General features: G+C 39.5%; 1 protein-coding gene across 1 annotated transcript in view; it reads left to right on the forward strand.

The window, feature by feature from the left end:
* The window catches only part of LOC129763434 (protogenin), a 70,611-nt gene that overhangs the window by 27,474 nt on the left and 20,156 nt on the right, over positions 1-22,981 (forward strand). Inside the window, exons 2-8 of the mRNA XM_055762498.1 lie at positions 13,237-13,863; positions 13,916-14,090; positions 14,202-15,238; positions 15,300-15,844; positions 15,898-16,094; positions 19,933-20,060; positions 20,123-21,444. Of these exons, the coding sequence (XP_055618473.1) occupies positions 13,237-13,863; positions 13,916-14,090; positions 14,202-15,238; positions 15,300-15,844; positions 15,898-16,094; positions 19,933-20,060; positions 20,123-21,444 (4,031 nt within the window). The remainder of the gene's footprint in view (positions 1-13,236; positions 13,864-13,915; positions 14,091-14,201; positions 15,239-15,299; positions 15,845-15,897; positions 16,095-19,932; positions 20,061-20,122; positions 21,445-22,981) is intronic.

The raw sequence follows: 22,981 nt of genomic DNA on the forward strand, positions 1-22,981 counted from the left end.
GGAGCAGATTGAGACGGTTAAATCACAGTGTCGGTGGATGACCAAAAAATACTGCGGGACGTCTTTCGTTCTGGACGACGAAAGCTATTTTCCGCTGTCCGAAACGCATATTCCAGGAAATGTTAATTACTACTTCAGCGACAAGTCATCCACACCGCCTGAAGTGAACTACAAGTTCAAGTACAAGTTTGAAAAAAAAGGTTATGTTGTACATCGCCATTTCCGACCGGGCCATTTCAAAGCCTTGGTTTAAGCCGAGCGGTCTGGCTATCAACCAACAAATCTATCGAGAAGAGTGCCTCGATAAAATCCTGCTGCTGTTCCTGAACGAGCATCACGCGGATGGGAAGTACGTCTTCTGGCCGGACAAGGCGTCTTCCCATTACGCCAATAAGGCGCTGGCGTATCTTGAGGAGAAAAAGATACCGTTCGTGCCAAAAGATCGTAACCCAACAAACTTGTCCCAGTGCCGCCTAATAGAGGATTTCTTTGGCTCACTCAGTGCCCTAGTGTATAAAAACAATTGGAGGGCCAAGGACACGAAGCAACTGACTACAAGAATCCGGAAAATGGATGAAAGTGCCGTACAACGTTCTTGTGAGAGCATCGCGACAAAGTTGCGTCGAACAGCAGACCACGGCCTTTACTCAAACATTTACTGACATTTTTTTGAAGAAAATACATTATGTTATCAGTAAAAAATACTGAAATCGATGGAAAAAAAAATTTTTTTTTTATATGTGATTGAAAAAATTCTCATTTTTTATTTAACACCCGTTAGTTTACAACCTATTCTCATACCTACCAAGTATTTTGAGTATAATTTCATCAAAATCGGTCGAGCCGTTTCGGAGGAGTTCGGTAACAAACACGAGATTTTTATATATATAGATTGACTCACTTTTGCTGTTTATGACCAAATAATATCTTAATAAATGATAATAAATTGATTTAAGAATGCATTACACTTGTTTCGTTGTGGTTGAACGGAATTTTGAAAAATGCAGATCAGCGCTTCTACACTGCATTGCAGCCCGTAGGCTGTCTTACTTACCAGATCCCGACGACATTTGATTCCAGAAGCTGTCCGAAGCATAAAAATCTGTTGAAGATTCGGATCCGCCTTCTTGGAGAAAACGATTACTATCGTCCGATGCCATATTGTGGGTTTCTGGTTCGCTTTGGTTAAATGCAATTTCGTTTTTTTACAGTCTGCTACACAGAATTTTTGTTTTGGAGCTGTGGCATGGTGGCATGACATGGTGATTTTACAGTCGATAGGTTATTATTTTCTGCATTCAATGGATTCAAATTTTGAAAAAAAATGGCGCTTGGTTCGTTTTGGCTGAACCGCTACCAATTATTACAACCTTCGTAATATTTGACTGATTTACAGGGAATTTAAAAAATAGAACACAGCGCAAACCGATTCATTGCAACCATCGGTGCATTGCTCTAAGTCATGGACAAATCGCGATATGTGTATGATTAATTTGCTCAATAAATTACCCAGGTAAATGGTATTGACATATTGGCTTTGACATGGCACGAAGGCTACTCTCTTTTGATTCAAATTCTCTTCTTTGTCGCAACACCACCAAGATCACCCACGCACGCGAATGTACAATGCATGACACCTCGCGTGTGTAACAAGCAAAGCGACGAATAAAAGCACTCTGTTGGTAGTGAAATGTTCTGCATCTCAACGACAGTGTACCTACCTCAACAAAATTGTTTGCATGATCAATCCATCGTTCATTTTTTTTCGCGACTGTATTTATATTTGCAGTGTTTATATGTACAAACATTCATTCCAAGCGAAGTCATTTTCCGTTGGCTTGAAGCGCAAAGGAATACGCTGAATCGTTGAATTGAATTATTACATTGACATTGCAAAAAATCAAAATAAAATAGCATTCGGAACGTAGCTAGTCACTATTTAACAATGTTATATTCTTTTTCATCCATTTTGGTTAGGTTTTTGTCACCTTGTCTCGTAGGTTGATCGATTCCTGTGGCACTGTATCCTCCTATTCTGCCCCGCAGGTAACAAAGTTACTCGCTTCACTCTGGAAATCACCTTACGTTTTAACTCTCGTTTTATACCCGAGTCAAGAACAGGAGAGAACGCGGTTTCAAACCTCACCCCCGTAGAATGATATTCTGATTTGCAACATTCGATGGTTGATTGATAAGTAATGCACACATGCTTGTGGAAGACTAACTAAATAAACCTCAGAAGCACGCCTGGTATCATGTGGGAGTACTATTTCTCCTCTACACGCCTGCTTGTTTGAAGCTGGGTCATGCGGATAGAATCAAATCGGTTGTCAAAAAAATTCAATAGAAATGTCAAAAGAGATTCAATGAACAGACGGTGTTACTATTCTTATAATAATTCACTGCATAGAAAAACTATTGTTTTTGAAGGCAAACATAATCATATTAATGTAAACGAACGAACTGGATTTTTGCATGAACTTTTTTAAATCATAAAGACCCAACTGACATTTTGGCAGATACTGAAATTTCAGTAATTTTGACTTCTACACTTAATCATAAAATCTTAGGTTATAATAGTCTAAACTCAATTATAATTCAATTTTACTTCTTACTTCTTATATTAGGTTTTTATTATAATATTATTTGAACTTTTTTTTATGAAAGAAATACAAAAAAACGAGTTATACAAATTACAACATTAATTTCAATTCTGGTTCTGTAAAAAAGGTAAATAAACAAAACCTGAGTCACGAAAACAGTTGATCATTTTATAGGAGAAATATTTGACAGCTTGGGGATCAAAGACAGCATGGAGAAAAAAGATGAAAGAATTTTTTTTCAAGTAAAATGCACTTGACAAATAATTTTGATTGACTCCGCATGATCTAAGTTTCAGTGCATTGCTTCCATTTAGTCTGTTTTGAGTAGAGGAAGTATGGCATCGCTTTCTGCCGCTATGTAAACACGAATTAAACAACGAGCTGTTATGGAATTTTTAACTGCGATTTTTATTTTTTACCTCTCTTCTAGAGAGACATAAAAGGTAATCATTAAAGTTCGGACAATAAGATGAAATCAGTTATGGTTCGAGAAAAGTCGGAAGAGATTATCAGTGACGGTATGAAAAAATGGATGGGTTCTACCTTGATATAACCGCAAGATTGGCGTAGGACTACTGTTGGCTGAGTAATCATTTGTTTGTATTTCTCTTGATTGAATAAAACAATTTTTTCGAATTCAATTGATTTCAACAGATTAACCTTTAACGAACGAGCGCATTTTTCTAGAACGATGACCAGTTGGTCGACGGATTTTTAAGAAATCAGGTGCTTGATTACCAGAGCGAGAAAAGGTGCACAAATAATATCGCGTTATTGGATTGTACGCATGTACGCACCACTCCGTTTTTTTCTTCTACCAGGTATTGCTATGCCCTAGAATTTCAAAACGTTCCGTATTTATCAATAAACATCAATATAAATCATAAATCAATATCATTGATCTTCTTCAGTGAAATCTATATATATAAAAATGGATTTCTGTCTGTCTGTCTGTCTGTCTGATTCTTATGGACTCGGAAACTACTGAACCGATCAACATGAAAATTGGTAGGGGTTTTTGGGGCCGGGGAAGGTTTTCGTGATAGTTGGAGACCCCTCTCCCTCTCTAAGGGGGGGCTGCTATACAAATTAAACACAAATTTCTACATTACTCAGGAATTAATCAAGCAAATGAAACCAAATAAGGCACATTGAGGTTTTAGGGTGCAATAAATGTTTCTATGGTAGTTAGACTCTCAACCCCCCTCTCTAAGGGGGGGCTGCCATACAAATAAAAAAACAAGTTTCTGCATTTCTCGAGAATTAATGAAGCAAATTAAACCAAATTTGGCCTTTGAAGGTTTTAGGGTGCAACAAATGTTTCTATGGTAGTTAGACTCTCCACCCCCCTCTCTAAGGGGGGGCTGCCATACAAAGGAAACACAAATTTCTGCATTACTCGAGAATTAATCAAGCAAATGAAACCAAATTTTGCATGTGATGGTTTTAAGGGGCAATAAATGTTTCTATGATGGTTAGACTCTCCACCAAATTTAGCATGTGAAGGTTTTACGGGGCACGAAACGTTTCTATGGTGAATACACTCCTCCTCCCTCTTTAAGGGGGGCTGCCATACAAATGAAACACAAACTTCTGCATAACTCGAAAACTAATCAAGCAAAATTTGAGATGTGAGGGTTTTGGGTATGCGAAATGTTTCTATAATGGTATGACACCCCTCCCTCCTCTGGAATGGAGAGGGGGTTCCATAAAAATATTACACATATTTCAACCAAAATTATTCCAACCAAACATGACAATTGAAAATTTTCGGAAAACTCTGAAGGGAAGATTCGGAAAATCAAATTCCTATATGTTCTACAATTACATAGTGACAAGTGCTGTTAGTCCAATTGATGTTTGCGCTAGCAAAATTGATCTTTGTTCGAAACTGAAAATGGATTTTAATGTGATGAAACGCACTCCTATCATCTTCTTCTATCTATACCACAAAAAAGGATCGCCGGATGTGTTGATAAGAGCAAAACTCGAGGAAGGAATTGTCCGATTTAGGGCTGTCTTCATTCTATGATATTTTCTGTATAAAACATTTATTCCATGTAACGGAGAAACCTGTTATTTGCAAGTGTTTGAAAAATCTTGAACGAGAATTGTGTCTGAAAATAATCTGACATGATAATGTTGAGTTTTGTCAGAAATACTAGGAATTTTATAGTAAAAGGTAAATTCAACGGGGTCGAATAGAAGATCAATCAATGAACAGTTCTGCCATTGGACCCATGAACTTGCTCATAGTAAGAAAACGTGAATGTTTGAAGGTATTGATAACAAAAAAAACAAATTTTGGGCGGGACGAAATTTGCCGGGTCAGCTAGTCTGTATTATAAAAATATCTAACATAAACTGTGAATAACCAAGTTATTTCATATGATCGAAGTTTTATAGTTACGGGGTATGCATATATCCTCATAGTCCAAAACTATAAAAATTAAACGATGCCATAATTTTTGAGATTTCGTGATATGCGTGAAAGATTTTTCATCAAATATAATTTTCTATACATTTTGTTATATCTCGAGAACAGTTAATATCAAGACAATAATCTAATAAGAGTCTGTATAGTTTTCCATACAGAATCAGGAGGTGATAGAGGATATTTGACGAAAAAATCCTATGGTCAATTCTAAAATAGGACAGAGTTGTTGAAATTTTCTTATTTATTGTCTTCAACTGACTCTAATCTAGAAAGTACACTACAGGCAAACCTTTTTTTTTGTGCGGGGGATAGGGACCACATAAAAATAAATCGTGCGAAACTTCACCAGTAGCATTAAAAAATCGTGTTCGGTGCAAATTTTGAAAAAAAAAACTTTTTTTGAACGGTAGATAGGGACCGCATAAAAAAGTTTCCCCCAAAAAAATAACTCAAATCTACGCCGTTCACCGTTCAATTTCCTTTTGTTTTCCTGCTGGGATCGTTTGTTCGGTTGGGACAGTTTTTTCGGTTGCGCGTGGCTGATTTGTGCTTTTAGTTGCATGTCAAAACGTGTTGCTGTTAGGATGATGTCACATTAGGCGGATTAGCCGCCGCGGATATCGCGACGGTTTTTTTTCTCGATATGAATTCGCTTCCAAAACCGCCCCGCTCTGTGTGACATGGCTCATTCACAATACACTGTAGATCCTCCGCTGCGGTTTTACTCGCGGAATCCGCGGCGGTGAATCCGCCTAATGTGACATCAGCCTTAGAAATCATGTCATGCAAACACTTAGAACAACTTAGAGCAATTGATGGGAGGAAGGGAATGATTTCAGAAGTGGATAATTGAGACGCAAATATGATTTTTTCGCCCTAAAATGCATATAAATCATCGAAAAAAACTAAATGGACGATAACTTCGTCAAATATGCTTCTTTTTATATACCGCACAAAAAAACCCGAAAAAAAAATTTGCACAAAAACAGGTTTTACTGTACTTATAATAATGATGCTGCTCATTTGAAAGATAAACAAATTTTGCGTAGAATGCAGTTGTAAAACATTTTAATTAATTTAAAAGGTTTTTTTGAAAGTTGTTTTTTCGTGGATTTTCATTAATTTTCCAAAAATGCATTCTATCAACCAAATTGAAGCTCTCCAACCACTCTACAATTCTTCCTTGAAACCACACTGTTGTTAAATGTTTCTTCTTGTTAAATGTTTCTTTTTGTTAAATGTTTCTTCTTGCTAAATGTTTCAAAACAGAATTCTATGTGAAATTTCCTCAAATGAAAGTAATCGAATCGTGCTAGGCAGTGTTATTTTTGAATTAAAGTCAGTTTAATGCAAAAAAAAACGGTCTCAAGGAAAGTTCAATAATTCTTTCGTAGTTGAGATTTGACCATAAGCGTGGACGATTTTTTCATCAAATATGATCATCTATCACCTATATGATTCCGGATCAGCTACCTAAAAACCTATATATAACAATATTTCAAACAGATATAATAGTATTCGATATTTTATTCAATTTATGAGAAAGTTTTCAGTTTCAGTTCGAACATTTCTATAAATTTTAATAGAAACTTAATTGATTTCAGTAGTTTCAAAGTCATGATTTATGGAATAAATTAACAAATTTTTTTAATTATTGTGGTTTATATTCTGATGTGAAAGGTTAAACTGTTGTAGCGACGAATCCCTGATTATATCACCGGCGAACAATCTAGTAGACCAGTAACATTTAATTAGAGATCGAAGTAGTCTGTACTAATAGAATAAAGAAAAATTTTCATTCCACTGTAATACTCCATAGAAACCAGTTGTTTTATTTCACGCTCTGCTAACAGGTTATGGGCCTTTAGCAACGTACCGTTTTTTCACTTGGAAGATTAGAAGTTTCTGGAAGATCGACGGCGAGCCAGTTCTGCAATAGGATGGATCTGAAGAATTCCACGAAGCTGAACAACAGAAATTATGAAGCATGGAAACTTCGCACAGAAGCGTGGCTGATTCGTGGAGGTATGTGGACCTATGTCAAGGACGACGCACCGGCAGTTGGAGAAGGTCATGCTGGTGTTCCGGCAGTGTGGGCCGAAGGTGATGAAAAGGCGCGAGCAACGATTTTGCTGCTTCTGGAAGATAACCAGTTTGGTGTTATTCGAGCCGCGAAGACAGCGAAGGAAACGTGGGTAGCGTTGGCCAAACATCATCAGAAGGCCACCCTATCGACGAGAGTTTCTTTGTTGAAACGGATGTGTGAGACCCGCTGCACGGAAGGAGAAGATATGGAAGATTATCTATCGAAAATGTACACAAGGCCGTGTAGTGCTGGAAAGGACCTGGGAGAAGACACCATGGTTGCTTTCATCTTGCGGAGACTCCCGAAATCGTTCGACGCATTGACTACAGTTTTGGAGACGCGTGCGGATACTCTGACACTGAACTTAATCCGAGAAAAGTTGCTGGGCGAGCAGAATAAGCACAATTGCGATGTAAAAGGTGAGTCGGCGTTGAAATCGGTTAAACGGAAAACGATCGTGTGCCATTTTTGCAAAAAGCCTGGGCACAAACAACGCGACTGTAGGTTGCAGAAGGAACAAGCTGCACCGAAGAAGCAAAATGCGAATGCTGCTCAGGACGGGTGTTCCGGAAACATGTTTGCGTTGACCGTTGTATGCTCTGCAAATGACTGGATCATCGATTCCGGTGCAAGTTCACACATGACATCGAATAATGATTTCTTCGATGATTTGAAGCCAGCTGAGGGTAAGGTTCAACTAGATGATGGTCGTGTCGTAGCTGTTGCTGCTGCTGGTAATGGTGTGATTAAGTGTACGGACGATTCGGGAAACATAAATCAAATTCGTCTTCATCATGTGTTGTTTGTCCCGAAGCTTTCAGTCAGTCTTTTGTCAGTGCATACTATGACCACAAGAAAAGCGAAAATACAATTTGACGAGTATATGTGCAAAATTACTGTTGGTGGGAAAATAATTGCAACCGCAACGAAACATAGGGGACTGTACCTTCTGAACAAAGTGGAGCAAGAAATCACATCGAAGGCAACCGTATCTCATACGCGAGAATGTCAACATACGTGGCATCGACGATTTAGACACCGCTATCCGGATGCATTGGAAGTACTCATGAAGAAGAATCTTGTTACGGGCATGAAGATCGCCGACTGCGGAGTACGTGAAGGGTGCGAATGCTGTTTAAAAGGAAAGCAGGCTCGAACTCCCTTCCCCAAGACCTCCGAGAAGAAGACTAATGCGCCTCTGAACCTCGTACACTCGGATGTGTATGGACCGTTAGAAGTGTCCTCGGTAAGTGGCTATCGTTATTTCTTAACATTAGTGGATGATTACAGCCGCTACTGTACTATTTTCTTTTTGAGGAAAAAATCCGAGGTGGCCGATCGACTAATGGAATACTCTACCTACGTCAACACGCAATTTGGAAAGTATTCGAAGCGCATCAGGTCTGACAGGGGAGGGGAGTACTCGAGTGAAGCGTTGCTAGCTTTTTATCGTGAAAAGGGAATTCATCCCGAGTTTACCGCCGGTTATTCACCACAGCAGAACGGAGTGGCCGAACGACGTAATCGATACATAATTGAAATGTGCCGATGCATGTTAATTGACGCCAGGATGCCAGCGAGACTTTGGGCCGAAGCTGCTGCTACGACGGTATATCTTCAAAACTATTTACCTTCGAGAGCTGTGAATTCGACGCCATACGAGCATTGGTGGGGAGGCAAGCCGGACGTTTCACACTTGAGAGTGTTTGGCTGCAAGGCGTTCGTCCATGTGCCAAAGGAGAAACGGAGAAAGCTAGACGATAAGGGAAATGAGATGACATTTGTGGGCTATTCCCACAACCATAAAGCCTACAGATTCATTGATATCACTACAAATAAACTGGTCATTAGTCGTCACGTCCGTTTTGTTGAGGAGGAGGTAGTCCACCCTGGACAGGACCTATTGAATCCGGAGCAAGTTGAATCAGTTGACGAAATTCTCCAGCCGTTGGCTCCGATAACCGTTGTGAACCGTGATATTCATCAGGAAAATGTCATTGAAGGAATTACAAATCCTGTACGTGATGAAACAGATGATACCCCTGAAGACATCTCAGATGATGAGACCGACGAGTTTGACACTTGTGATGAGGAAATCGAACTAAGGAGATCTGATCGTTCAACCAAAGGCATCCCACCAATACGATACGAAGATGCAAGTAATCTGGCGTACGGTAGTGAACCAAGATCCTACGAAGAAGCGATAAATGGAGCAGAACGTGCATCTTGGATCGCAGCGATGAAGGAGGAGCTCCAAAGTCTTCAGAGAAATTCCACGTGGACAATCGGTCCTCTCCCATAAGAAAGAAAAGCGGTCGGCTCTAAATGGTTGTACAAGCGTAAGTTGGACGAGCATGGCAACGTTATACGATACAAGGCGCGACTGAACGCTCAAGGCTTTAGTCAGAAGTATGGCACTGACTACGACCAGGTGTTTGCTCCTGTGGCGAAACAGGTTACTTTCCGTTTTTTGTTAACCATTGAAACTCGTCGTCAACTTTTTGTTAAACATGTTGATATTAAAACGGCTTATTTATATGGAAAACTGACCGTTTATATGCGCCAACCTAGAGGTTACGAAACTGGAGGTATGAACGAAGTATGTCACTTGAAGAAGAGCCTCTATTGCTTAAAACAATCCGGAAGAATTTGGAACAAGACGATTGACGACTGTTTCAAGAAGTTGGGATTTGTGCAATCAATCGCTGACGCGTGTTTGTACGTAAAGACCAAGGATAACAAGCATTCTTTTATCCTTTTGTATGTTGATGACATGCTGATAGTTTGCGAATCTGAGGCAGAATACGAAGCAATATTAGGAGCGTTGTCTAAGCAATTCAATACCACGCCCCTTGGCGATGTCCGACAATATTTGGGCATTCAGGTGGATCGCACAAGCGATGGACGTTTCCTGCTAAGTCAACAGTGCTATATAGAGAAACTGGCCTCTAGATTCGGGTTGGAAAAAGCGAAACCATCATCCATTCCAATGGAACCAGGCTATCTTCAAGCAAAGGAGGAGAACAAGCTGCCCAATAATGACTCTTTTTTTCAAGTTTGGTTGGAGGTTTGCTTTACATAGCGGTAAATACGAGACCGGATGTGGCAATCAGTGTATCCTTGCTTGGGAGAAAGGTGAGTTCTCCTGATGCTGCTGATTGGGCTGAAGCTAAACGTACGATGCGGTATCTGCTGGCAACGAAGAACTTTCAGCTGAACTTGGGCGACGCAAAAGGTGGTCTTAAAGCGTATGCGGATGCAGATTGGGCAGGTGATCACCGGGATCGTAAATCCAATAGCGGCTTCTTGATCTCGTTTGGCGGCGGAGAGGTTAGCTGGGCAGCAAGAAAACAAACATGCGTTGCACTATCGTCGACAGAGGCCGAGTTCATTGCAGCTGCGGAAACTTGCCAAGAGCTTCTCTGGGTCCGGAAACTGATGGAAGATTTTCGCGAGCCTTCAAACAGGATCTTGCTCTACGAGGACAATCAAAATGCCATCCGGCAACTGGAATCGGAGAAACTTGAACGACGTTAGAACGTGGACCTGGTACAATGAGGTGTGCTGTCTGTAATTTATTGTCCATCCGAGCATATGGTTGCAGATATGCTCACAAAACCACTGAACAAAATGAAACTATCAAAGCACCGTGAAATGGCTGGTGTACTACCTGGACCGTTCGAGGAGGAGTGTTGAAGCGACTAATCCCTGATTATATCACCGGCGAACAATCTAGTAGACCAGTAACATTTAATTAGAGATCGAAGTAGTCTGTACTAATAGAATAAAGAAAAATTTTCTTTCCACTGTAATACTCCATAGAAACCAGTTGTTTTATTTCACGCTCTGCTAACATGAACTGCATAATGCGCATTTCGGTGTTGGCAAACCAGATAGCCTTCATATCTCCGTAGATAATAAAAAAACAAAGGCAGGACAACAAGGGGAGTGGTAGAAATTGTCCACGTTCATCCACGGAGGGATGAAGTTTAAAATCGTGCTTTTTCTGTCCACGTGGTATGTGGACAGCCCCTAAAGTAATGAAACGGATAGTGGTTTGGTCGAATACCAGCTTCGATTCCAGATGGCCGAATATCCGGCAGCCAGATTTTCGGCTCATTATTTGTCCGTATACGCTAATATCGGAGTCATATATGATCACAATATAGGCCGGATAACGGATAGTTGCCGGACATTTGTTTCATGTCTTCTTTGTAAGTGAAGAGTTTGAATAAATCCAATGTTAGGGCAATTTATGCATTGTGAAAGATTACGATCTTTGTAAATTCAATTAATAGGCCCGCCATCCTTTTACGTATGCCATGATGCCTTGGTCATATTATTCATTCACTTCCAAGAAATGTGAACGGAAGAGTTGTCAAATGATCATTGCACAGGTCGGACACGATTATATACAGTTTGAAATTTTTTTTATATATATATATTTCGAATATGACTTATTTCAAGAAAAAATGTCTACATTCGAAGTTCAGGAATTTTAGTGGCTATTATAAATACAGTGGGGTAAAAATCGTGGTTTTTCAAAATTTTGCTTGAATTTTCATCAAGAACTGTTTATATCGATATTGCAGTGAAATTAAGAAAAATAGAAGTTGGGTGTCAAAAAACAAATTGTAGAGCGGTTAGAGAGCTTTAATTTAATTTATATAAACAATAAAGTTTATTATGAATTTTTGGGATAAAATTATTAATAACACATTAAAAATTACTAACTTTTAATTTTCTCACTTTAAAAATATTATTTGAATCCACTAATTTAGATGTTCCACTACTGTTCCCTGTACTATTTTTTTCTTCTCTGTACCCAAACAAACTTCGGAACAGCAACATCGTGCACCGCATTTTGATGGACGACGAGACATACGTTAAAGAGGACTCCAGAACGCTGCGAAACAAAAAAGACATCAACCCACCAAATTGTCCCCAACCGCGACCAATCGAACGTTACTGGACTATTATCAAGGGCATGTTCAAGAAGAATGGTTCAGCATCCTAGGAAGTGCACGAAGGCCACTGCACAAAATTTGATGGGAGGTGTCAAATCAAAGTTACGATCATTCTACAGAAATCAGTGTTCTGCGTGAATCATTCCCCTTATACCACGCGGCGAGTGACGTGAGATAGCAAAGTTTCGCGCTTAATTCTGGAAACTACCTTACTTTTCAATTTCTTTTTGATGCCCGAGTCGATAACATATGAGGACACGACTTCAAATCTCTACAAGTCAATCCCACCATTCGCCTAATCTCACCTCATTCGCCGCACGGAATAAAGGGGATTAATTCTACTGGCTGTCAACACTATAAACAATAAAAAAACGTGTTTAACCAAACCAAGTAAACCAAATACATGCTAGCTTTCGGATCCAAGCAGGATAGGGCCCGACTAGGCAGTAGTGTAGTGATCGACGGCGATGAGTTAGAAGTAGTGGACCAAATTTTTTACCTTGGCTCAACGGTAACGACTAACAATGAAACTAGCCGCGGGATCAAGATACCCATTATCAATGGGAGTCGTGTATACTATGGTCTCCACAAACATTTGAGGTCAATTAGTCTTAGCAATCGTGAGAAATGTCCGCGTGTACATAACACTCATAAGCCGGTTGTTCTCTACAGGCACGAAACGTGGACAATGCTCGTAGAGAAACTGCGAGCCCTCGGAGTCTTTGAACGACGGCGTGTGGAACCAAAGGATGAACCACCGAGTTGATGTCAAGTCTTCAACCAAGGCTCTGAATTTTTCGATTCAAACATGAGAAAATTAGTCTATAAGAAGAGAATTGCCCCGCTTGAGGCAGTGCGTACAACCACGAGATAGAAATAAATTGAAATAAATAAATTATTGTAAATATTGTATATAAATATTTCTGTCCGATCTTGATAATTTACTTTTATTCCCTCTCCTATCATGTGTACCCTCGTACTCTGGAATCTGTTGACTCGCACGAATAATATTATCGCTTCCGTTCAAGAAGATTTTAAAGTTGAGGTTAATTACTACTTGGTTCATATACTCCTTTCAATTCATTATTCAACAACCAAATGAATATTGAAATAATTAATTTATTTTTTTGTTTTCCTTTGCAGTATCTGCTTTCGTCAATAAAGCAGGCCCGGACAGGCTACGTCTTACGGTGTCTCCTCCGGCACAAGTGGTGATAAAAGCGGTCAAAAGTTCTCCAATCTATTTACCATGCCATGCGGAGGCCGAGATTGATTCGAGTGACTGGATCGATTCGGACATGGATATGGACGATGTCGACTACGAGAACAACGGCAACGAGGAAGTGCACATTCTGCAATCCCCCCACATAGAACGGCAGCGATACTATGAGGACACGCTAGATATTAACAATCTTGCCCATGACAATATCAACAACAATAACGAAAACGACAAGGATCTGGATGAGGAAGATGAGTATGATGAGGATGAGGAACATTCCGAGCGGTACCGGCGGGCACTTTACGCTCGGGAAGATTTCATCGAATATGTGTGGTATCGAAACGGGCTGGAGTTCTTCAGCACCGCTTTCCAGAACCAGAACCACAAGCAAACCCATAAGGGGTTTCGTCTGTTTCCTAATGGAACGTTAAGGATACCATATAACCGTCAGTTGGGTAACCTTTCGGCTGGAGTATACAGATGCAAAGCGAATTTGACCAGGCACGGTACTGGGTCCATTCTTTCAACCGAAAGTGTGGTGTCATTAGCTTGTATGTTCATTTCATATTCCTCTAGAATTTAATGATCAGCGACTCATTTCAGATTTGGAACGGAACAATGCATTTATTTCTGAGAACAACACCATTATAGCCAACCCACAAAGATCTCTGGTGTTACATTGTCCATTCGTTAGTCATCCACCAGCAAACATAACATGGATGGTCAATAAAACACAAATTAACACTAACAATAATGCTCTGGGCCAACTGGAAAACAGGCGAGTAAAAGGTTTCTTTTAAAGATACGAATACGAATATTTTATTTAGATTTACATGTCGAAGTTATCCAACGAGTATTCCTTATTAGATCGATTATTTCCGAATTACAGGTTCTACACACTGCAGAACGGAAGCTTACTTCTAACAGATGTACGCCCTTCGGATGCCGGTCGATACCGGTGCAATGCAACGAATAGCTTCGCTGCAAAAAATACGCGCAGCTACAGCTACATAGTGGTTGTTCAGCCAACCCCACAAAAACCGCTCAACAAACTGCTTCCAAGAATGCAACCAAAACTGCAAACCGTTACGGCTGGCTCAGTTCTTAAACTTATTTGCGCTGGATTTGCTGGATTTCCCCGTTGGAATTTTACACCGCGGGGTGGAAAAATACCAATCAGTCTGACAAGTTTCAAGTACCAACTATTGTTCACCAACGTGTCCGTAGACAAGCACGAAGGAATCTACAATTGCTCTCTCGGTGCTGATTTTCAGTTGTACAATGTTACTGTTCTGGTGTCACCAATGTTCCTCAACAATATGACCTCATATACCTCCTCTGTTGTTGCATCAGTGTCATTTAATTGTAGTGTAAGCGGAAATCCAAAACCCAAACTAACGTGGTACAAAAATGGAAGAGAAATTAAAAATAGCTACATTATCCATTATAACTATCCAATTCTTCGCATCAACACGATCGATCCGGAAGACGAAGGGCTCTATCAGTGCATTGCCAAAAACGAAGCTGGAGAAGCTAGTGTTTCGATGTATCTATCGATCAGAGACAAAGATAAGTACAGGCGGTTGTCAAGACGACCCGACAGTATCCAGTGTTATCCGCTGGATACCACAAGCCTGTTTATCCGATTCGATAATGGAATACAACACGTCAATACAGAATACGTCATGTACTATCTCGCGTCGGATAGTCCGTACAGTTGGTTCAGCTCTCCACCGACACAACTACTCACGAACAATAGTCTAAAAATATCTGGTACGATGGTAGCTCCTTTTCGAAACTATACAGTCTATCTACGAGCCTGTTCTGTGACCAACGTGCAGGAAGCGGAAAATATGGGACCCGCAGGTAAAAAGCAAGTAATCCCATCAAGGCTCTCTAGAGGAATTCAATGTACATCTCAAGGAGGTAATCAGTAACGGTATATCAAGAATAAGGATATTTATTAAAACTAGCACTACTATTCTAGTTCCCGTGTTGTCAATATTGTTTCCAAATGGTATTTTCATCTGGTGGCCTCGATTCCTCGGCGTTCAACCCACTGCATTTACAATTCAATTCAAAGGGAACGAAAATAGTACTATGCCGGAATTCGACAGTCGAATTAGTGGAACCACGCAAACCTTGGACGATTATATAACATTCGAGGATGTTCAACCGCTGCTCACGATGATCAACATAACTACATCAAAATTCAAAGAATACGTTCTGAACGAAGGTGGAAAAAGGCGTCGAAGGGCTTTTGATATTAGGAAAAACCCTAAGCAGATATTTGAATCTCTGACGGGAACACAATTAGACTACGATACATCCGGATCGAATTCGAATCTCACGGATCAGGAAAAGCACGATGCAAGTCATCATCAGGTACTCATTACGCAGATCAAGGTCCATGCCAATGTAACGGGAATACTTATTCCGAACGCCAGAAAACTCGTGGTAAGAATATTGGGATCCGTAGCGTCGGATGGTGAACCATTACAGCAGGATCTTCGTTATATCCAATGGAAGACGGTACGGTTTAAATTCCAAGCGAGGTGTATTGTGCTAACACTCTGATTTTGTAGATTGATTCGTCCATTCGTCCGGTAGATACCGTCAACCGTTTCCAGGCAAACCACATAGATTCGCGTAGCGTGCAATTCATTTGGAATCGCTTCATAGCGGCCGATCTCATCAACCGATGTCTTATGTTGTGTTATAAAAACGTAAATCATGATGTTTTCTTACGTGGTGGTTCGAACAGAGTCAATTGTCTGAACATGTGAGTCCGTATAAAAATATGCAACGAAAAACACAACATCTAATTAAATATGTAACTTATGACGAATTTCATGCCAACTCGTCTTAGGAGTTGGCAGCACCATCTCAGATAGCAGTGAAACGTTGTGGGTGTAAAGACATGGGTGATTTAAGCAACTTTGCTTACTTCAACCATTAAGCGTATTTTTCTTGTTATATTTATTATATTAGACCACTTGCATTGTTCAAGAAAACATATTTTTTCAACGGTGTTCTGGAACCCAAATGTTGAACGCATATCCATCCATTCAACCAAATGTTGAACCAACACAACTACCACAACCGGCATGACCAGCACGAGAAACTGTGGTTCAGCCACAGCGTCGCGCGAGTCGTGTCTCACGAGCGCTCCACCATCTCGCGTCATCTGGCCAATTTGCGCCGTTCTATCTGTTTTCATTATCTACAAAAATAGGCGCTATATCGCGCCAAGTTACTCGCGCTATATGCGTCTCAATTTGCGCCTTGCCTAAGTGTCTTCAATATCGTGACAGCTAGGCTTTCGACATCCGATCTAACCTCGTCAATATTTTGCCAACTTACACGGTCAAAATCGCCCTCAACCCGAGACAACGAAAGTATCCGCGATGACTAGTGGTGACATTCGAGTTTAGGGTCCAAACTATTCTCCATCAGATTAGAAGGCTCAAAGGCAATTTTCAATTGGTAAAACTTTAATGAAAATATCTACTCGGTATTATTTAATTATTTGAAGCACATAGTCATAACCCTAACTCAACCTATTTACTCTGAATTTTCCGACATTCCCACTAAAATTTATTATTAGGGGAGAGGGAGGCAAGTTGGCGACGTAAAGCTTTGGCGAGCCTTGGATCTTGGAATTATTTTTTTTTAATGTTGATACTGATTCATATAGCCTGAAGTGTTTTCTATCATATTATCTATTGGATGGGCAAAAAACTAAAAAAATTGTCCACCCAAAAGCTTTGCGCAAAAAGCGTCGAATTCGCCGTCTTGCCTCCCCGTGGAGACAATTTTCTTTATTGAACGCCATTAATCGAGCCGCTGGGGTATTTTCTGGCTTTCTCAAAGATAGTGTATGAGCCTTCATAAACATTTCAACCCATGTCCGTCCAGCGCATGTTCTTTTGAAAGGGTGCTCTATGCCATTTTTAACCGCAAACGAATAGGCAATTCTTCGAAGCTGAACCTGAATGTGGCTTTAAAGTGGCCTTTATTGGACGACGTATCCTGAAATTGATACAGATTTAATATTTCTTGCATAAAGAACATGGAAACGCAAATGCTGAATTGAAAATCTAACCTCCATGTCTGAATATTTTCGTCGATAGCGTCTCAAAGTTGGTTCTGGTACATCGAACTGTTTTGAAGCACCCAGAACAGACAAACCTTCTTCTATAGCTTTCATAACATTCTCCAAACTGGTGTCCGACAAATATTGGTCTCGTTTTCGCTTATAAGTTCTAACCATCTGCAATAAAAAACCAAAAATTTACATAATGTTGCAGTTCACCAACATGCCCCCAAGCGACTTTTTCAATAAAAAAAATTTAGCTGAAAAAATTCATGATTGAAACTCGCCGGGAACAAACAGATTATGTAAAATAGAGTACCTTTATCATGTATAAAATTATTTCGAAATTTTAACTTTTTTCATAAAGTGGATAATGAAATTTAAAAAAAAACGGAAAAAAAATAACAAAATCACGATTTTTCTCATTTTTATTTTTCACTTTTTTTGTGATAACGTTTTCGGCAGAGTTACCGAGTACAAAGTTTGGCCTTGTTATGATGCATCTTCAGTAAAAAGTAGGTGGCGATACCTTCATTACAACTGGTCAAATAACCGATTCGTTATCTTGCCTCCCTCGCCAACTTGCCTCCCTCTCCCCTATAATATAACGTCAATTTCAGACACAATTTTTGCATGGGATTTTCTCACCACTTGCAGAAAAAAAATGATTTGCACACCAATAGAATACTAATTTCATTCGGAAAATTTAATTGTCATTCATAATTTACACTTCAAAATTCGATTTTCCTTCTCAAAAACACTTCATCATACTCGTTCACAAATACAGGTTGTTTCTTTCAGTTTCAGAGATGCCAGTTTTTTTTTTAGTTTGTGAAAGTATATGCAAGTTATATTATCTGCAAGCAAATGTTTTTATTCTATACATAAGACTATGACAGTAGAACCCCGATTATCCGCGAGTGGGTGATCCACCGTGTGGATTATTCGCGACTGCGAGTTCCATAGTAAATCAATAGGCCTTTCCGGAATTTGTTAGTGAGTGGTAGGCCCATGCTCTTTAGTTTTGGCCATGGCTTTTACATTATTTAGCCCGTGGTGTACACGACCTCATAGATGGATAATTTAATGATTTCTGTATTGATAAAACATAGCTTTTATGTTGGAACATCCTTTTTTGTGTTTGCACCTCTTTTTTGGTCCTTCAATGCGTCATCCGCGATTTTCGTTATTTGCGGTAAGTTTGCTCGACTATTCCGCAGATAATAGCGATTCTACTGTACCTTGAATTAACACATGATGTTTTTCCACCTGTCCCAGATCTTCTCATTCTCCAAATTTCATAGCGAAGTGTGAAGAAACACACAACTTAGACTAAATTAGCTGCCCCGCTTGCTAGTGCAAGAAAATGACCGAGTTCAACATTGAAAAACTTCTAAAACGTTGTTACGTTTCATCCACTCTCTCAGCACCACATTGTCAATTTACTTTGAGGTTTTGATTTGTGTTGCGAAAAGTATCATATTTTGCTATTAAAAGTATCAGTTTTCCAAACCAAATACATTGATTTATGCTTCCTAGAATATCTGAAGTTTATAAAATTCAATTGCAATCGCAAAAAAGACTAACAGAAATGAAAAGTCCGCTTGCAAATCTGGCCACTCAGTATCGAAGTCCGTGAGATAAAAAGCCAACATCATGCATTTATATGAAATGTCAAGATATTGATGCTCGAAAATCAGAAAATCTGGATTTCTGCGTTGTCGGCTGTGTTCTGCTGTCATTATGCTCTCAAATGTCATCATATTGTCAATAATATTGACCGTGTAAGGTCCGCTTTAGGGCATCCATATACTAATACACAGCATGTGACAGCGCCAAACTGTCCCTCGTGAGAACTGCCAAAATCTTAAACTGTGTGAACCAAGACTCTTAAAATACTGCACGGTGTTCTAATATATCAAAACCCTCTGCAGCAATAATAAAAATGTAGTATTTTCTGTACATTTTATGTGAAAATGGTTTAAAAACGGTACTGTCCTGTTAAAAACTGCACGTTTTGTCAGCCTATCCCTAACACAGCCACCAAAACCAAGGTGCCTTACATTACTTGGCGTTTGTTCAAATTCTTTACTTCACAGCACATATGTTGAATTCAATTGAATTGCGGTTATGTTATAGCTATAACCCACCCTTTTTTTTTTTGAGAATTTAAAAAAATACGTTTTTGAGAAAGATGAATTTTAATTTTTGAAAAAAATATGTTTCAGTGAAATTTAAAAAAAAAGTATTTTAATGAAGATTCAAACAATTTCCTACATTTTATCCCTTGACTACAATTTTGTAGGTATTTTAGTTTTTAAGTTATAATTTTTTGTTGAAAAATTTTTTGACCCTTTTCATCCCTGATTGAACATTTAATATATGAAAAGTTGCTTAAAAGAACAATGTGCTTCCACCCACAACGTTTCACTGCTATCTGAGATGGTGCTGCCAACGGCCAGTTCAGTTGGCATGAAATTCGTCTGATGTCAAATAAATTCTTTTCATTGATCGCTATTTGCAGACCAAATGAAGAAACACACTATAATTTGAAGGGTTTGCTGCCATTCACGTTATACAAGGCTTTCCTGAAGCCATGTCACGCCAAGGAACCAATCAGTGATGTGTTGGATTTTCTAACGAAGCAAGATGGTAATTAATATTTGTTTTTTTTTCTCATTTCGATCACAATAATGTTTATTAATTCTCATCAGTCCCTGGACCTGTCACAAATCATGGATTGATTCGAAAGAATGGAATAACATTGACATGGGGTCCGCCGGAAAACAGGAACGGTATTCTCCAGGGGTATCTGATTGAATGGTTGGACAAGGAAAATCTCCACAGTGCAGTCAATCTGACAATTAACACTGATCATTTCCAATTTCCAAATATATCAACTTACGATAAAATTAACATCTCTATCAGAGCGATCGGCAGCACTGGAATCGGCATACCAATCTATATGAACCTTTTAAATCAAGCGGATGTAGTGTATGACCGAAACGAACCGGAAGCACTCATTCCATGGGTGGAGATTGCTATTGGCACATTCATAATTGTGTTCCTTCTCATGTTTTGCTGTTTACTGGCAATCCATAGGAAAAACTGCAAAAAAGTGAACCGCAATCCGACAGCGGCAGCCAATGCAGCATCGATGCAGATGCATCCTCTAAACTGTAACGCAGAAATGCATGAAATGCAAACATTGATTAGAACTACGGAGCAAACGTCAGTATTAATACCGAACGGAATACACAGAGAGCCAAATACAGAGAAAGCATTAGCTCAGTTGAACATCTTCAACGCTGTGGTCAACACGCCGGATTCTGATATAACGCATATGAATATTGAATCTCCCAGTGGAAAATCCCATCACCTAATGCGCAACAGGAATGGACTTGTAAACCAAAATAGCATTTGTTCCCCAACAATCTCTCTTAAAACCACTCAACCAACAGTATCCTCACAAGTTTTAGGTAGCAATAACAGCAACCCATCTCAATCTTGTTGTTCAAAAGATAGCAGCAGCAGTAGTGAAAAATGGTTCGACACACCTCAACCTCAACAGATACCTATCGCCATCAATGACAACAGTATTTATCGTAGTACCAATTTTAGCTATCCCAATCAGCATTTTAACTCAAGTGCAACCGGTGGGTGTCACGCAAATGGTAGAAAAAATAGTCTGAACGGAACGGTCGATTCAGATTCACTGCAACAGATACATTCCCCCGCAACCACCACCAGATGCGTTGAGACCGTTGATACGACAGCAGAGCAAGTGCCAAGTTTTGCAGCTACCTCGAGGACGCTCTCACCTGTCTCGTCAAATATCTCAGCCACATTTATCGGTTCCTGTGGCACGACTGTACCACCCACTTTTGTTCAACCAGCAGCACAACCACAGCATCAGCAGCACCTTTTAAATGCAAACAACCAAAATAACAATAAAACAGACTTGAGCGAACACAGAGCAGAATCCAGCGGATTTTACACCGTAACAGCAGATAAGCTGGTGGATAAAAATCCACAGGTAAGTTTTGATAGTTTCATTCATTGTTCTCTGTTGTTTGTTTGTTCTTCAGCATTCTGAAGCGTTTCATTTCTAGCATTCAATTCTCCTTGACTCGAGTAAAACCGACACCCTCGAATTTTTCCAGTTAGAAGCATTGTTTTGCAATTTTTCTGTTACGCTACACACTTGTCATTTCTTACGTTCTGTTGGTTCTGTTGCTTATCGATGCTCAAAAACTTTTTTTCGAAATTTCGAGTCGATTCGGGGTGAAACCGACACTTTCAGTCAGCGTAAAACCGACACCTGGGGCCTGATCACGAACGTCACTTCTTGGTGAAAACGAAATGAATTGTATGTAATTTGTAATTGATCAGGCCCCTGGTTTGTGTTTCGTTGACAGGTAAAATGAGTCCTTTTTTATGTAGATATCTCGTGTGAATGTTTGTATACAACAAAACGGTAGAGCCGGACTGATATTCAGCTGAAAACAGACAGAACCAACGTTGAGTAGGGCTTTTCCACCAAACAGGCTCATCGATCACATCTCCGGTGGATGATCACCCAAGCTGAGATTCGAGTCATTTTTCCTTTGATTCAGCATTCACAGATGCCGCGGATGTCGCAATCGACTATGTTCAGACCCGTCTCCAAATCTTGTCGCCTGATTCCGTCGATAACGTCTAGATTCCTGAGTCCCAGACCGCCATGACAGAGATGCTCTCCATTTTTCAAATCCTGTCGTTCCTCGAATTTATGCACACGATTCCCCACAACTCGTAGCCAATACATTTAACTCACAGCGATTGCGGATATCGTACTACAGGGTGTTCAATAAGTTCGAATATACGTTAAAAATGTGTTAATAAAAGAAAAAACAAGAAGTGGGTTATATCTGTGATATAACCGCAAGGTAGACGTAGGACTACCGTTAGCTCGGTAGTCATTTATTTGAAATTCCATTGGAAATTGCGAAAAGATCCAATGGAATTTGAGTGGCCTTGCAAAAGCAACTGAAGATGTTTGATACATGATTCATTTTTGTTTCCGTAAGAATAACACGAGATTTTTCATGATCACTTCTTGCGCAGAATAGAAACTGATGGCGGCACTTCACGGTGAAAACGAAATAAAGTCTATATAATCTTGCATAAAATTCATTTCGTTTTTATCGTGATGTGGCAATTTTTCACGATTGTTCCATGCGAAAGCAGAACAGAAACTGATACCATTGACGAATTTACGTTAGATTTACAACCAGATGGCGCAGCGAGTAAAATGATGATGTTTTGTTTTTTTTGGTCGTTCAAATTTTTTAGAAAAATCAGAATTTATCTTCTAATTTCCCGGTTTCACGTATTCTTGCTACACTAAAAAGGTTCGCCACTAAAAAGTAAAATCGCCATTTTACAATGTGGTATGTATATTTTGAAAAATGGCTTGGTAAAAGTGTTGTAATTTTTTTTTTCAACTAGATAAACGATGAGTAGCTTATGTTGCGCTTAAAAATACTGCAAATCCTTCTTATATCGGCCCTTACATTATCAATTATATAATC

The sequence above is a fragment of the Toxorhynchites rutilus genome, chromosome 1 (genome assembly GCF_029784135.1).
Source record: "Toxorhynchites rutilus septentrionalis strain SRP chromosome 1, ASM2978413v1, whole genome shotgun sequence".
Taxonomy (NCBI): Eukaryota; Metazoa; Arthropoda; class Insecta; order Diptera; family Culicidae; genus Toxorhynchites; species Toxorhynchites rutilus.